Source organism: Hermetia illucens, chromosome 2, assembly GCF_905115235.1.
Source record: "Hermetia illucens chromosome 2, iHerIll2.2.curated.20191125, whole genome shotgun sequence".
Lineage (NCBI taxonomy): Eukaryota > Metazoa > Arthropoda > Insecta > Diptera > Stratiomyidae > Hermetia > Hermetia illucens.
The window spans coordinates 50147807-50164515 of NC_051850.1; the positions used below are offsets into that span (position 1 = coordinate 50147807).

At 39.0% G+C, this 16709-nt stretch overlaps 1 protein-coding gene across 4 annotated transcripts in view; it reads left to right on the forward strand.

The window, feature by feature from the left end:
* The window catches only part of LOC119649871 (serine/threonine-protein kinase unc-51), a 94143-nt gene that overhangs the window by 15504 nt on the left and 61930 nt on the right, over positions 1-16709 (forward strand). For all 4 annotated transcript variants that reach the window (XM_038052243.1, XM_038052244.1, XM_038052245.1 and 1 more), the window contains exon 2: positions 6632-6808. In XM_038052243.1, coding sequence (XP_037908171.1) covers positions 6632-6808 — 177 coding nt within the window. The remainder of the gene's footprint in view (positions 1-6631; positions 6809-16709) is intronic.

Consider the following 16709-nt stretch of genomic DNA (forward strand, 5'->3'; position numbering starts at 1 on the left):
TGGATGAAATCGGGGAAAACAACAGGACCTGACGACTTCGCATCTGAGCCCTGGATAACGAGGAGCTGGGACCCAATACTATGGCTCAGTGAATTCTTCAATCGGGTTATTGAGGAAGGTAGAACACCATCTGACTGGCACGAAAGTATCACAGTTCCAATATGGAAAAAGAAAGGTAGTCCAGCAAATTTCCATCCGATCCGGTTACTTTCCCATATCATAAAAATTTTTTAATGCAATCTTGACAACCGTATTCACGAAATCATTGAAACAATCGTGTATCAAGCCGGATATGTCAAGAACTGCGGTGCTACTGACGCAATACACGCTGCACGGGTACTCATGGAGAAACACTGTGAGAAGCATCGCCCTCTTTACTTCGCATTTCTAGATCTAGAGAAAGCGTTTGGCCGTGTGCCACAGAAACTCGTCTGGTATTTGAAATAATTAAAACCTACCTTTTATTATATGCTGGTGTTTTTATTGTTCCCTTCATCAGTGCTAAAAAGTCAAGTCATGGTGAAGGCCAGATAGTTCGAAGGTCAATAGCACTCGTTCGATCCGCAAGGGGAATTATTGAACAATTCGAAGTCTTCGTGTAAAGTTATGATAATATTCTTCCGATTCCTTCTCTTCTTTTGTAAAGAGCGTGGATAATAGAGCTTCTTCAGCTTCACAAAACTGACGGAACGATTGATTTAGTTCGTTGTACGAAACCATAATTTGAACTTCTTGTTTGTCCGTCGATTGTACAATAGGTCCAAATAGAACCCATTCTAGTTTGACGGATTTCCTGGCAATATCTGCTCCAACCACTAAATTAATTTCAGATGGATGTAGTAGCCTCTCATGTTTTGTCCTCGATTCCGTTTCGTCCTCTAATATGTGCGGTAATTGTCGATTCTCCGCGCGTGGTGATTTTATGTGTTCCACCAACACCACCAATTGCAACTTTTGCTTGACTCCTAGGAGCCTATTTAAGATTACGGTGGTCTGCACGTGGCACTGGCCCATAGGGGACCATGCCGTTAAGCTCGGCGTACCCTACAACTCGCATTGCCGAAGCTGCGGAGACGGAAGGGAAACCCTCATGTACTTTCTCTGCGATTGCCCAGCTCTAGCTAGAGTCAGGCTGCGGACACTGGGTAAACCATTCTTTGGGGACCTCAGAGAGATTTATAGCTGCTGGATTGGAGATCTGCTTTCCTTCGTGAATGCTACGGGCTGGCTCTGAACATCCGAGCCGGCTGGATTCTGCCTCCCTGCTCCCATAACAACAGTCACGGTCTTAGGAGTTTGTGGCATCAAAACGGCACACCAAAGCGCTAATTGGGCTCCTCGGAGCAGCCACTGATACCTACCTACCTGCCTACCTAGGAGCCTTTAGTGCTCTCATTGCAGCCTCACTAACTAGAGATCGATCTGTTCCAATATTCAGAAGAGCTAGCAGTGTTATAGTCTGACCTTCCGTTAACCCAGTATCGAAATTTGCACTGATCCGTACTAGTGCTGTTGTTAATAGAACTTTGTTTCTCTTATTAGAAATACTCATACTTGTTATAGTAGTTGTTCCTGCTGGGGGCACCGTTTGTTCTCCAAAGATATGTATTGACGTGTTATGTGGTTTCCCACATATCTTGCAGCCTTGCTTCGATGGAGACTGTTTCGCTCCATGTAGATTTCTTAGGCAATTGAAACATAATTGTTTCGAATTAACGAAGTCTCGCTGTTTTTTAACTGTAGACTGTTTAAACTTTGTGCAATTAAATAGTCGATGCTTTTTCTTGTATATTGGTCATTATGGTCCTGTATGTGCTGAATGGATTACCACCACCCTTTAATTATTTTCTGGTTTCCCCACCGAAGTCATTATTGCTTCTAACATGATGAAGCGGTTCTGCAGAAAAATGAAGTTCTTGAAGTGTTGAAAGTGTTTTTGATTTTCCGATCTGCTCCTGCCAGTCTTTCTGTGTTTCCTTATCAAATTTTTCGTTGAAGATAAAAGCAGCTAATAGGTCGAAAGGATTGACTTCCAGTGTTGGCAGAGTGGTCACCAGCTGATTGGTTGTATCGAACAAATGCTTCAATTGACGACTGTCGTTCTTCTTGCACCTTGGCAGCTCCCAAAACCGCTACAACGTGTCTCCAGTTTAAAGACTGTATGATTCCGATTCAGAAGACTCCACAGTTCATTTATCATCCGTCGGTAAAAATAAGGTTTGAAGAACTTACAACTCTTTCATTTCTCGCTGGTTGGGAATTCTGTAGCGAAGTTTCTGCTGAGGCTCAGCTTATGTGTAGCGTAGTCGATTAGAGATGACCAAAGTCCTGTTGATAGCACATCCCAAGAAGTTGTTATGGTCGTACGGCCGCACTGTATAGTATCCTGTTTCCCATTTGCATTTATGTTTGAGGTGAGGATGAGGTATACCCTCTGAGCACTCAAATCGTAGTGGCCTATTGTACTCGTCTTGTCAGTATTGATATGATTTCTTCCAAGGTATTTCGAGAATGTCACTAGTAGTGGGTAGTGGAGAGTCCTATGAATCTCTCTGGTGACTTTCGGTAGGCAATAAACGAATAATGCAGTGGACATAGCATTGCAACTCCTTTGAGGGTTTAATGTTTCCTATTTATTTCTTAGTGGAGTTTAGGGCATCCGCACGGCATCTTCGTTATAATAATTTACTTCCCTTCATGTTTCAATGAGACTGAGCTTCAGTTTATTGCTGTGCAAGTGATGAGCTCACAGTAGCGAGACGAACACAGATATCCATGACGACTGGGATTCGACCTTAGAGCAACGAGATTGAGAGGCTGGCGCTCTATCTTCTCAATCATGGCGCTATGGAGGGTTTCATGAAGCTTGGCTAACTGATTTTTCTAAATGGAATCTGGAATATTATTCAAGCGTGGACTTATATGTATAGGGAGCTTCAATCAATTAGTTAATTATCGCTGAGAATTCTAAATATCGTTTTCCGCTTGATGTGTTTCTTCTTTGGCTTTAGCCTTTGTCCTGTTCGGAAGCGGGTCAACTCGTCTAAATCGGATTTGTCACTTTTAATCACTTGATCTAAATAAAATCGAGAGGCTCTCAAATCACAATCTAACCTATTAGCCCATCGCAGCTTTGGTTTCTTATTGACCTGGACGTTCATGTCAATCTTAGCTAGTGAGTTGGCATCAACGTAAATATATGACCACGCCAACTAAGGCGCCTCTCGCAATTTTTCCGCGTCCAACGTCGATCGCGGTTGTCATAATTTTGGATGTGATCCAGTGTGTTGCGCCACTGATCCATTGCAACATCTTCGTCCCATTAGGGCAAGACAGCGTTCATTGTCTTTAGTAGCCGACGAGTACTCGGAATCATAGAAAACGACAGGGCGAAAACCACTGTGGTTGATATTGAATTGGCGATGTTCGTTGATAAATCGATCACAAAAAGCGCATCCAGATTGCATTGTTGTTTGAAGCACTTTAATGGGGTAGTCCACAATCCCTCAATTCGGGGCAGCGCTCTGTCACTGACCATCATAGTATTTGTTACATTAAGGTCAGTAGTTGAAAATTTTGTTTTATTGAGATTCAATCGTGGACCATGCTGCATTAGAAGTTCATTCCACTTTTGAATAAGTTGCTCTACACCAGATTGGTTTAGGCGGAAAGCATCAAGCGTCTATTGCAGAGTACAGAATTCAGCTATAATGTCATCAGATCCTATCGGTTCTCCTGGTTTCATTCTTCTGATTGCCTTTTTAATTTCTATGGTGCTGAAAGGTAGAATTGCTCCAAATGTCCGCAGTGCTTTTGGAAGTGGTGGATGAGCAAATTCCTTCGTTTAAATCTGGTCAAAATATTCGCGACATCTGTTGTGCCCCATCGGTCAGTAAAGAACATACCGGTCTATGATTAGCATAACAGAAGTGCTCGATATTCGGGTGCTAGTTTCGTCGTATCTCTCTGTTCCGAAGATCTAATTACATAAAGATATTTGTAATGGTCTGCTAGGGTAAAACTTGGGGTACGATTGATGCCAGTGAGCATGTTAAATTATGTAACATACAACACAGTCCGCTTGCATAGAAAGTTAAACAAGTCAGAAACCCGAAGCTAAGTGCTTCAGATATGAAAGGTTTTGTTGATATTTTGTGTAAGAATATAACACCAAGTTTCATGGATGATGATGATTTTTTATCTGATTTTTCAGTTTGGGAGGTCCTTCAAATAATTAACTTGTTTTGTTTTCAACAAAACATTGAACTTTCACGTATCGACGGCGTGATTCGTTTGGTAAGAGTTTGTTGACAGGTCACGCCGTTTATAATTAACCCGCGTTTTTTGGTTTTCCTCAATTTGGTTTTTCGTTTGTTTAAGTAGTGGGTTTTCTTTCAGTCGTGTGTATTAATTATAATTAACAGAGCAATTACAAAAAACAAAAAGTGCCAACAAAACAAAAGTGTCGACAAACTTTCATCACAACAGACCACCATTTAAGGATTTGCTTAAGGAGGCGTGTTTTTCTCTTCTCTCTTTTCTTTTCTGAACTGAATTGTACTCAGAAAATCTGATGTGTTATAATGTATATTTGAAATGTTCGAAAAAATTTGTTTCCTGTTAAAATATCTCTAACTTTTGGTTGCCATCGAAATTTGTTATACGCCGCATCGCTGGAGCTTCCCTATAGCATGGAAGCTAAAGCTCGCAATTCTTCCGTGAAATGAAAAAATCATAGTATGTTATGTTTCGATTCGAGATTCTATAACATCGTGTGCGTATTCTCAAATATAATAGGAATCGATCAACGCGAAAAAAAATTGATTTTTTCAACCTCTCAAAGCAGGCTCTCCCTTAATTGCAAGGATCCAGTGCGTGCCTTGCATAGTTTCAATGATAGTTTGATTCACAGAACAGCAATTAACAGCCAATGTTGAGGCGCATTGGTGGCTTGCGGGGAGAAAAATATTCAAATTGTGACTTATTCTCTTCACTATAAAGAGTAGGAAAACAATTCAATCGTTTAATAAACCATGAATTGGTAAGTTTAGGGTCATGAATGTTGGTAAAAATGACAATACGCTCGCAACAATCTACGTACACTGCTACCAGAGGGCGACTTTCTCGACATCAAGCTTGTCTGTGCCGCCTAGTCGGTAAAAAAATGATTAATGTGGTCAGTTGAGATAATCGTGAGCCTTATCAACTATGAAAAAACAGACACAGAGATGACAATGTTGACATCATATTCAGTTCGTAGGCTGCCAAAGCACAGGAGTTTAAAGCTAGTTTTACCTTGTTCAACCTTTTCCGGAAGAATCTTGCAAATTCCTTCGTCCTACCAGGGAGGATATCAGCATTTAGCATACATGCACGGATATGTGTGACTGAAACTACTTTGCTCTCGCTTAATGTTCTTTTGGGGATTCCAAAGTCGGTTAGACCCGCAATTCAAAACTCGTTAATATGTTGGGCCCAGTAACTTGACTACTGGAGAGGTTGTCAAGTCCATTCAGACCTCTAGATCCTTTTGGAATTAATCAGTCTGAATTTCCAATAGAGATGCTTATCATTCTGTTTCCCAGGCGGAGAAAGAAGGTAAGGCCCAATATTATTATTTTGCTTGGCACAATTCATTGAAAAATACTGTCTGCTTTCTTTTTGAATAATGGACAGAATCAAATGGCTGTGGTTTTCGAAAATATACACTATGCTATTATAGGAGATAAAAAGGAACGCCCATTTTCAACTAGATTGCCAATCTTAGACAAAACTGGCATAAACTTTAGCTTATTCTATTGCTGGCTATGCTATGCAATGGACCCTAACTCTCCATACAAAGTCAATGAGCTGAGCTCACGGTAGTTATAGGACGAAAAGCGATTGAAGAAGGCCGCAAGCTTCTCAAAAAGGGCCTTGAAAATGTCTTCATCGGGAAGTGATATATATTGACACGAGGGAGTGGATCGTTTAACATACGAAAATGATTTCTTTTTCTTGTATATTCCAAAATTGTCCAAATGAAGTTCATTACACAAGATAACTACCAGCCATGGAAATCCGAAATCCCCTGCTTCCGCGCTTTGGAGAGTATTCAGAATCCGGTTTTGAAAATATTCCTTAACCTTGCAGAATTACTCAATCGATTCCCATATTTACAACGGCATGCAAATGACTGTTTTATGGTAGACAAGTTAAGTGCGTTTTTATTATCTACTTAACTTGCCTCATAAATTCCTTTCGACTAACTATCGATTGCATACTAGTTACCCGGTCATTTCCTTGTGTTGTGTAATCTGTTAGCTGTACTCGGTGACCTAAATATTTCTTTGAGCTTGAATTATATTGTCATGTTGTTTTCGTCGTACTTTGAGATTAGACTAAATAGAAATGTTAAATCGCGATAAAATGCTATTTATTCTCGCGACTTGTTCCGCGAGTTTTCTTATCAGTCGTGATCTTACAAATTCATCAAAATCTCAAAGACATTTTTCTAAGCTAATTATTGTGATAAGATAATATGACGTGGTCATAAGTTAGTGTAATAGAAAATGCGTAATTCTTTCAGACAACTCCAGAATATATAACAATTTCACGATAATAATGAAAACTGCATGATTTTTCCTTTCAGAAATCCAACTTTCCAGTGGCCATAAAAAGTATAACGAAAAAGAGCTTGGCAAAATCACAGAATCTTCTGGGAAAAGAAATAAAAATATTAAAGGAACTAACTGAATTGCATCATGAGAATGTTGTCGCTCTGTTGGACTGTAAGGAATCGCAGCATAATGTATATTTAGTAATGGAGGTAAGTGTATGTGTTTTGAATATATCTTCCTTTTCCATAACTGTGGCCATCCTTCAGTTATGTATTGGTTGACTGTACGTGCATCCCCTGCTTCGAGAGTTTAAAACATTTCAAGTACTCCATTCACTTATGGAATCGTCTGCCCTTATATTTCAAAAGCCCAACCAGAAATCGATATCGGCACAAGTTTGAGATGTGAAATTTTGCTGTGCAATATAAAATTGTTCCTCCAATCACTGAGGGTTGAAAACAAAGATTTATGGATATCCTCGCAGGACTGTGTGATACTATTCCCCAGTTGGCGGCATGCCATATGATGTAAGAATTTCGGCTCACTTAAAAAGCGCACACTACATTGAACTGCTGCTTTAGGAGGCTATAAAAGATTGCTGTGAAATGTACATCGTTTGATACGAACACGTAGGGATTAAGCTAAACATGCTAGTTTGTATGTAGTTTATTTTATAGCGTTTAGGAGAACAATCGGTGTAAGGAGACGGTGGAGGGTCTACCATTCATTGTTCTGAGTTGTTATTCTATGGGTCGTCGTTTTGTAAGGAGAGTTATGCCCGTTTCACTTAAAGACAACATCTAAATAACCATAAAACTTTCAACAATTTAAGCAGTCTTCAATTTCTAAGTATCTTTCATTTCAAATGTTGCCAAAAATATCAACTTTCACCTTAAACCATGAAGTTATGTGCGAAATTTGTTTAATTGCTGGCCCTGGTCATTGTCACCGACTAATTCGTCATAGTGTCGTGTGTGTATTATTAACACAAGGCGAATCGACCCACTAATTTCGTCTATCGTTAGTACGTACTCCATTGCTTTTTGTGGGTGAATTCAAGCAATTATTGATGATGGAATTTGATTAACTTACTTTCAAGACGAACAAAAGCATCGATGCCTAATTTCGTATCATACAAACTTGCTTAGAACAATATGTACAATATCCACTCGGTTTTTAGCGAATGAAAAGACGCATGCTATAAGTATTAGTCAAACATTAATTTTTCTTAGTGCTTCCCCCTTTTTTAAGAAATTTTCTTTGTATGGTATTTTCAACTTTAATTATTTGCTCTTTGTGCTTTGTATCTCGTTATCTTTCATTATACTTTTGTATTTAAGATTAAGAGATAAGATCGTACAAACCAGGGTTATTCCCCAAAACTACGGAGGAATTTTTCTAAAAAATAAATTTTGAATTAAGCAATTTTTAAATTTTTTGTTTGCAAAACAAAACCTTATTAAAATCGGTTCAATGTCTGTCTGTTTGTCTGTCTGTCACACGCACTTTTCTCAGAAACGGCTATACGGAATTTTTCGAGAAGGTGGCAACTCTGAACACGTAGATATGCAGTGAGTGATATCCTTCTTCGTTGAGATTTAGGGGAGGTCCCTATACATGCAAAAGGGGCGTGCAATTTTTTTTTCACCGAATATAGTCATGTTGGGTATCAAATGAAAGGTTTCAATTAGCACTTTTCGAAGCCGGTCTAAGTTTTGAGACTTGCTAGAAAGGCGGAGAGTGGGAGGGGTGGAAAATGATGATTTCCTTCACGAACTCATTCTCAGAAATTTCCCAACTGAAAAATCTGAAATCATGAAGCTGCCTCTATATGGTGTCCAGGCCTCAAAAAACTCTCCATATTGATATCTGCTCAAATTAAGTTAATAACAGTATATTACGATATTTTTTGGGAAATTGAGTAAAAACCCCCTTAAGTTTATCGCAGAGTTGTAAAAAGTTGTAGTAGTATAAAATATAATATGAAGCACGTTATTCCCCATGTTTGATCAAAATCATACTATTACCTACAAAGTTACGGTAGCTCAAAGTTGACTTTACCGTGTAAATTTACGCAACTAAATGTCAATATCACATTAAAGTGAGTAGACTGACATGCTAAACGCATATATATAACAGGCTACTTACAAATGGGATAGTTCTCCATTCAAATATACTCACAGATGAAGCAAATAAATCCTTTCATACCTGAAACGCCGAGCTTCCGGTTTCCCGACTTGTTTATCATTTCAAAATGAAAAATTTCAAAAGACATACAAAATTCAATGCAATTATTCAAAATATTGTCCTTTGCTAACTATACATTTTTCTCATCTCTCTGGCAATATAGGAATATCGCGACGATAAAATGATGCGTCTTTGGGCAGAAACCATTCATTCAACCAATTTTGCACTTCTTCGAAATTAGTCGAATGTAACTCAGCCAAGCCATGCGCCATCGACCGGAACAAGTGGTAACTACCAGGTTGTTCAATAAGTTTTGGGGTTCGATAAGAAAAACATAATTTTATGGGTTGAAATACACTTTACTGTTCAATGAAGTCTCCCTAAACATCAATACACCTGTTCCAACGAGATTCCAATTTATGAATTCCATTCCTGAAGTGAGAATCTGGTAGGGCTGAAAAATACGCTTCTACAGCTGTCATAGCCTCATCATGAAAAACGCTTTCCATGCATGAATTTTTTAAGACTGGAGACAGATACTCCAACAATTCGAACTTGAATTCATGGATTTTAGCCATTTCAAAATGTTCTTGTGATACGGTGCAGTGTCCCGGTGAAAAAGATTTTTTTCCTTCTGCAACATGGTTTTTTTTCCCGAATTTTTTTCTTCAGCTGGCCTAAAAGATTACATTAAAATTGAAAATTTGTTGTTTTCCCAGTTTGTAAATAATACACAAACAAAATTCCTTTGGCATCTCAAAAAAACTAACGCTAACACCTTCTTGGCCGATTTCTGGACACGAACTCGTTTCGGAGCCTAAGAACCAGGTTTACTTCACTCTTTGCCTCTTTTTTTTGATTCAGGATCATGGTGATAGACCCAAGTCTCATCCATAGTGGTGAATCCATCCACAAAATCCACTTTATCCCTCCGAAAACGCTATAAATGTTGCTCAGAAAGTCGCATGTGGTTTTGTTCCATTGCTAACGAACGCGGCAACCATTGTGCACATAGCTTGCTGAAATTTCAGTCAAAATATTGTTTACGCTGCCCAATGAGATGCCTAGGGCTTCTACTAAATTTATTTCAGTCACTCGATGATTTTTCAATACGATATCCTGCATTTTTTCCACGATTTCTAGTGTTGTTGCTGATTTTGGACATCCTTGACGTGGATCGTCTTCAAGGCTTGTATGACTACGTTTAAATTCAGCAACCATCTTTATACTGTACTAATCGAAGGCAAAGAGTCCTTTGCTTTTAAACCTTCCAAAAATAAAAATTCAATCGCTGCACGATACTTGATTTTTTCCATTGGAAAAACTACTGTGACACGTCGATACTAAATGGCTTTATAAACAAAAAATTAATTGACAGAGTGAAATGAAACCTCACATATGTATGAAGAGTGTAGCAACGCCATCTCTTATCGAACCGCAAAACTTATTGAACAACCTAGTAGAAGGGGTCAGATCCGATAAATATGGCGGGTGCGGTAGCACATTACATTTCGGCACTTTGATAGTGTCCTGAACGATGGTAGTGCGTCGTCAGGGAGCGTTGTCGTGCTGCAATATCGCTCGTTCCTGTCTCATACCGGCTGTTTTTCGAGCAATTCAAATTAATGAGTTGTTGTCGATAGCGACACTATTGACAATTTCGGCAGGTTTCAGCAACTCATTGCACTTGCTTCCTGTGTGGTCTTACCAAATGCAGAGCATTGTCTTCTTTCCGAAGCGATTTGGCGGTGCCGTCGATGTTGATGCTTCGCTAAGTGAAAGTCATGACTTTTTTCATCGCCTGTAACAATTCGGTGCAGAAAACTCTTTCTTTCATACCGCAAAAGCAAAATGTCGGAAGCGGTTCTTCAATTCTCCATTTGCCTCTCACTCAACTTATGCAGCCCTCCTTTTCCTTTCTTTTGAATTTTCCCATGGCGTGTAAACGTTTCGAAATACTTTGGTTAGTCATGGTTCATACCTCCGCAAGCAGAAAAGCAAAGCTTCCGGCAAATGCCGCTTATTTTGCACAAAACTCAACATCTTTCAATGTTAAAAAAAAATATGTTTGCGTTCCGATATGTTAGTATTATAAAAGTATAAATTTGTTATTTGTTGTTCAAGAAGTAAAAAACAACAACTTTAGACATTTAAAGTAGACTAAATATGATGCTAGCGCCTTCTATGTGTGAAACCCGGAGGCAAACTTAGTTGCGCACCTAGTAAATTATCACTTCCCATCCATTTTATATTGTAAAGATCAAATTCATTGGAAAGTTGTTCGAGATAAGGAAAATTTAAAAATGATATAATTCAATGTATATTTGTGAAAGTGTTGCATCACGTGTTACATTTGACCATGCAAGCAAGTTAATCGGCAAAAAAGTACATTTCCTCTTCCGTTCTTGTTGAAATTACTTTCTAATTTATTAACCACAATCTATTGGTGGTTGGTAGTCATTGTCATAAATTTCAACAGGAAATATCCCCAATTTTCATGATCCAGATTACCTTCTTCTACCTAATGTTGCTGAGAAAAACAAGAAGCACCTACTGATTTCCTTAATTTTTTCCTTTTATCAAAGCAAAACACCTGCCGCCCAGTCACGTAATTCCCATTAATTCTTAAAAGATACGGCGTTTTTATCGATTTTGGATTTTTATGGTTCTGGAGATGATATTTACTATTCAAGCTCCAGTAGTTTCACTGCAGAGTTTTTCGTGTTTGGATTTTTCCCTCTAGTCATGGTGATTAAGGATGTGTAAAAATTGTCTCGCTTTTGTTTTGTTCTGAAGGTTTTGCTAGGTTTTAGGTTTTAGTAGGTGGGTTGCAAGGGCAACCTGATCGATTGTTTCTTTATAAATGGGCTTGCTATTGTCCTTAGGTGGTATTTCTTACCAAATTTAAATTGAATTTTTGACACCAGTAAAGTTTTTATATGATATACAGATATAGTTCTTAAAATAAACAGAAACAAATATACACGGATAAACATGGCTCTAAGATATGCACATTTATATGGTCGCCATTATCTGCTAAATAGGGCATAGCGCGTTAATCCAGACCGGGAAAGTCCGACTCTGGTTGTCTTCTTTTTCATAGCACGTAGGTATTATTAATGTAGATTTCGCTTTGATAAAGCTTCCAGCTTCTCCGGGATTTACTTGCTACGTGGAGCATTTCAAATATACTCCTTGTTAACACCGCCAAGCTTTCTTGAAATTGATGAGAACCATGTGCAGCGGCGATATAAACTTTGCACACTTCTCCACTATGATCTGAGGAATCTGAATGTGGTCGGTACAGGAGGATCCAGAATAGAAACCATCCTACTCTCTGCTGATTCAACTTTTGAGATGTCCTTCGTTACGTTCCAGCCTTATTTAAGCTATTATATTTGTCACGCCAGAAAGCAAGCAAATATCCCTCTCCAACTATCTTATCTAAGACGGTGCCCTTTTTCGGAATCTGATAGATCATTCCCTTTCATATTGAGAATGGTTTGAGATTTCCAGGATTTAAGGATGTAGGGGCTGCAAGTAGCAATTTCGTAGGGAGACCGTTAATTCCAGTGGTTTTATCTCGCTTGACTGCATTTATAGCGGAGTTGATTTCATTTTTTTCGAAGAGCAATTCGCATCAGCACTTATAGTGGTTTGCTATATCATGCACAAGATACGGAACTTCATTGGATGCGGTACGGTTGCTCGTTCCACCTCTTCAGCTGCTCGTGAATAAGAAATCGTTAACATCCTGCATCGGAACATTGAAAGACTTGTGATCACTTGCAAGTTCTTCTGTTATGTCGCTTCGAGTATTTAAGTAGTTATCATTCGCAGCGGCTTTGCCTTCATCTCCAGCTTATTAATAAAATCCTTTTTCTCACGGTACATTTCCCGAGATCCGGTATCATTAGAGCCCACCTTGACATTCAGATTACTATCGAAATATTACCTCCAGGAAGCCTCTCCTGAACTGCATTGTGTTGCCCGCTCCTCTGTATTGGAAATCTCTGTTAGCGCATAATAGCATACTATTAAGATGTTCTCCATTCTGACCTTGCAGTCGATATTCTCCCTGATACCTGTTTCCAGGACAAGAGTGCACCCCTTATGAAAGCAGTAAACATCAATTCGACACCAGATACATCAGAGTACAATAATATAGTGCCGCAAAAGAAGATTGAATGCTCCCCAGAGAAGCATTCCTGCTGAAATTGGCAGAAGCGAGGAATATGGGAGGCCCCGATATCGTTGTCGAAGAGCTTTCGCCAGTTTCAGAATCCAATCGTAAATCGTACCTCGGAAGCATGGTAACTTTTTCCGAAGCGTAAATAAAATTTGAGAACTCCTTTTAGTTGTCTACACCCTAAATAACGCGTCCCTCAGTGAATGCACCAACTCCGCAGTATCTCGCTAACTTTTTTCTTATCACATCATTCATAGCGACTTTGGAATCTCAACTGTTCTTTGGAGGTAATTTTGACTTTGTTTTTTTTTTTTAATGTTGGCCATAGTTCACTGGTGCTCTGAATGTTCGGGTCTAGTGCAAATTTTGAAACATAGCTCTTCTCGGTAATTCGATTTCTTAATATACGACACCGGTTTTTGAGTTTTAGGAGTTCATTGTACTACTGCAGTTGTTCTTGGGCATTTTCGTCTATGGAAAATCACTCCAGTGTTTCTTGTTTTTTCTCATTGCCCTTATTCTCTCACCTTTTTAGGGGACTTGCTCATTGCAGCTTTCGTCTGGTCGGAACGTACGCACAGTACTTCGTTTTCTTCAATTAGTTTACTGATATTTGAATAAATGAGAGAGTTCAAAAATAAAAACAGAAGACGGCTTCACGGTCTCGTGCGAGGGCAGTGGTAATTAGTCAGACGCTGCCTCATCTGTGAGAGGGTCCAAGTCTTACATCCGTAGAGCTGCGCTATGTATTATTAATGATTTCTAGGTTTGGGATTATATTTTTCTTATATTCGTCAAGTATGATATTTTATATATTGGTCTTTTCCTCATATCTGTTATAATTATCATTATTGGATATATTCTAGGTTCTCGACCACATAATTGATTTTATTTCTACGTTTCGTGGGCAGTCCAGCTCACCTCTTCAGGGTAGACCTAAAACTGATGCTCAGCGTCTATGTCCTATATTCGATGCGTTTCATATTTATAAGATTCTGTTGATTGTCTAAATTATAATATCCCATAGTCATAGTCCCATACATGCAAAAGGGGGGTGCACATTTTTTCCCACCATATATAGTCATGTGGGGCCTTAGTTATGACATTTGTCGGAAAGCTGGGGAGTGCAGGGGTCGAAAGTGATAATTTCTTTCACACCCATTCTCAGAAATTATATAATTCAAAAATCAACAAGCTGCCACTATATGGCTCCGAAATATCCTCCATACCGATATATGTTCAAATGAAGTTAATAATAGTGTATTACTATAATTTTTAACAATTGACTGCGAAATCCCCCTTAAATTCATCCTAGAATCATGCAGCAATGTAGGCTATGACATACAACATGATCCTACCAAGTTTGTTGGAAACTGCGCTGTTACTAAAAAAGTTGTAATAGTTCAAAGTTTCTGTGCAAATTCAGAACTTATCAGTATCAAGCGAAAGTGGATATTCTCACATAATATGTACATATATTACGGGCTAGGTTATGATGCGACATATGCATACTCAAATCGCTTTATAAAGGAAATACACAAAACCTTTCATACCTGAAGCGCCCAGCTTCCGGTTTCCCGAATTGTTATATCATGTAATCTGATGTTCGTAGGATTAGGATGTTTGAACCCGATAATGGGACGAATCGTAAAAAGCTACAATGTGCGAATGCCCAGAATTGAACCAAGCCATAAAAACCAGAAGGCTATATTGGCGAGCAGCAACATTTTCAGAACTCCGGAACGGAGTAGATCAGTCAACGCGTTGGTAGATAGCAAAATCGCAGAATACATCGTTGACTATCTGGATTCTACGCATGAATCGCTAAGGGAAAAATCTGAAACTACATTTGATGTGCCTTTGCAAAGGATGAGTTGATTGCAGCAATGAAAACATTGAAGGGCAATGAGGCACCCAGATGTTCCATAAGTATGGAAAAAACAACAGTTGGGCCTGTCAAATCCTCTTTGCCTCTACTAAGGAAAGAGGATTTGACTTAATCATCCGCAATCTTGAAAAAAAGGCCGAGAGGAATGTTGACAATGCCATGAAATGGAACGTACTGCCCCAGAGTAACCGACGAGTGGTTCCCCTTAGAAGCACATGGCGCAGAACAATAGAAGTGTAGGCTTCTCGCAAGACTTGGAGAGAGCGAAAGCGCATTTCGTCGTATCGGGAACGATGGCACATGGACATGGTAAACTCTATCTAAGAGATGTTGTCCACCATATATTCGCATATAGGCCCTTTTATAAACTAGACCTACCCGGCATGCTGCTTGAAAGAAGGTAAAGCCCGGACTGCAGCACCGTTTTAGACTTGGAAATTCGACTTTGGGGGAATATAGTGGCTAGCATGGAGCAAACTATGGAACTTCTCGAGACGTATAGTCCTACTTGCAATGTTTGACAACCGTAACTTATTCAATAGTCTCAGGTGGGCTGGCATCATAAAGGCGCTAAAGCATACGTTTTCTTGGATATTTGATATAGATATTGCAGAGTTATCTAAGCTCATATTTGAGACAAAAGACGGCATATGAAGGAAACAAATGACGTTTGTTGTAGCCCAGGGATGCATTCTGAGTCCTGGTGTCGGATAATGATCTAGTGGGATATGCTGATCATATTACAGCTGTAATATCTGCGCGCCAAATGGAAGACACTAAGCGAAAGAAGCTAAACCAGGTGATGCGAATCGCTTGCCTATGATTTGAACTTCGCCGCTGAAAATTCGAACAAATACTTCTGACGAAATGACATATCCCATTAGAAGTTTAAGTGCAAGTACAGTACAACACACTGAAAACAGAGAAGGAGCTTAAATATCTGGTATAATGTTTGATCTTAGATTAAATTTCTGGTCTCAAATGTAATATGTAGCAACCAAAACAGGGAAAATAGTCAGCATCTTAAGCAAATTCATGACAAATGTCCGAGGTGCTATGCAAAGGAAGCGTAAACTTCTAATGGTAAACTTCCGTCATACTTAAGGGTAATGAGGTAACAGATAGAAAGTCAATAGAGAATTTTCAGAAAATCAGATAGCGGACGGAAGGGGATGTAAGAATCGAAAGAGATGTTGGCGAGGGAACTTCTCCTTGACGCAATTCTTGTTCGGACATGGATATTTTTTCCAATATCTTCATTGTGCGGGCAAAGCAGAACATTGGTGCTGTAATCTGATGCGAAAATAAATGATGCTAAACATACTTTCTTACGTTATGAAAAATGGCGAAAAAGAGAAAATAACGTTTGAATTGAGAATCGGCAAAAGCAATGCTAGTAATATTGTTAAAATGATGATCCAAAATAAGGAGCACTGGAACATCATCAAAATTGCTGTTCTGAAAAAACAGTGTCTCGATGAAACATCACAAAGACCCAATCAACTAGGCCAACTAAACCAGCTCTTTGAAAAAGAAAGTTGAAATTGAAGTCTTTAAGAAAGTTTGTTGCTGTAGAGTTATCTGAGCTCAGGCGTGAAGCCAAACCTAGATACAGACATGTGTTTGATAAGAAGGTAAAAACCCGGTAGGCCCAAAAAATGGAGCCACTTTCAAGTATTTCGAAAATGGTTCCGGAATGGAAAGTCCAGTTTTCGACAGAAAAGTTAGTTAGTCCGACCAGGTCATGACCTGATTGATAGCGCATCAACCATTTCACCGACCTTACAATAAAAGGATTGCTCATAGCATTTTATTCATTAGGACTAACAAAAGTTTTTGGAATATC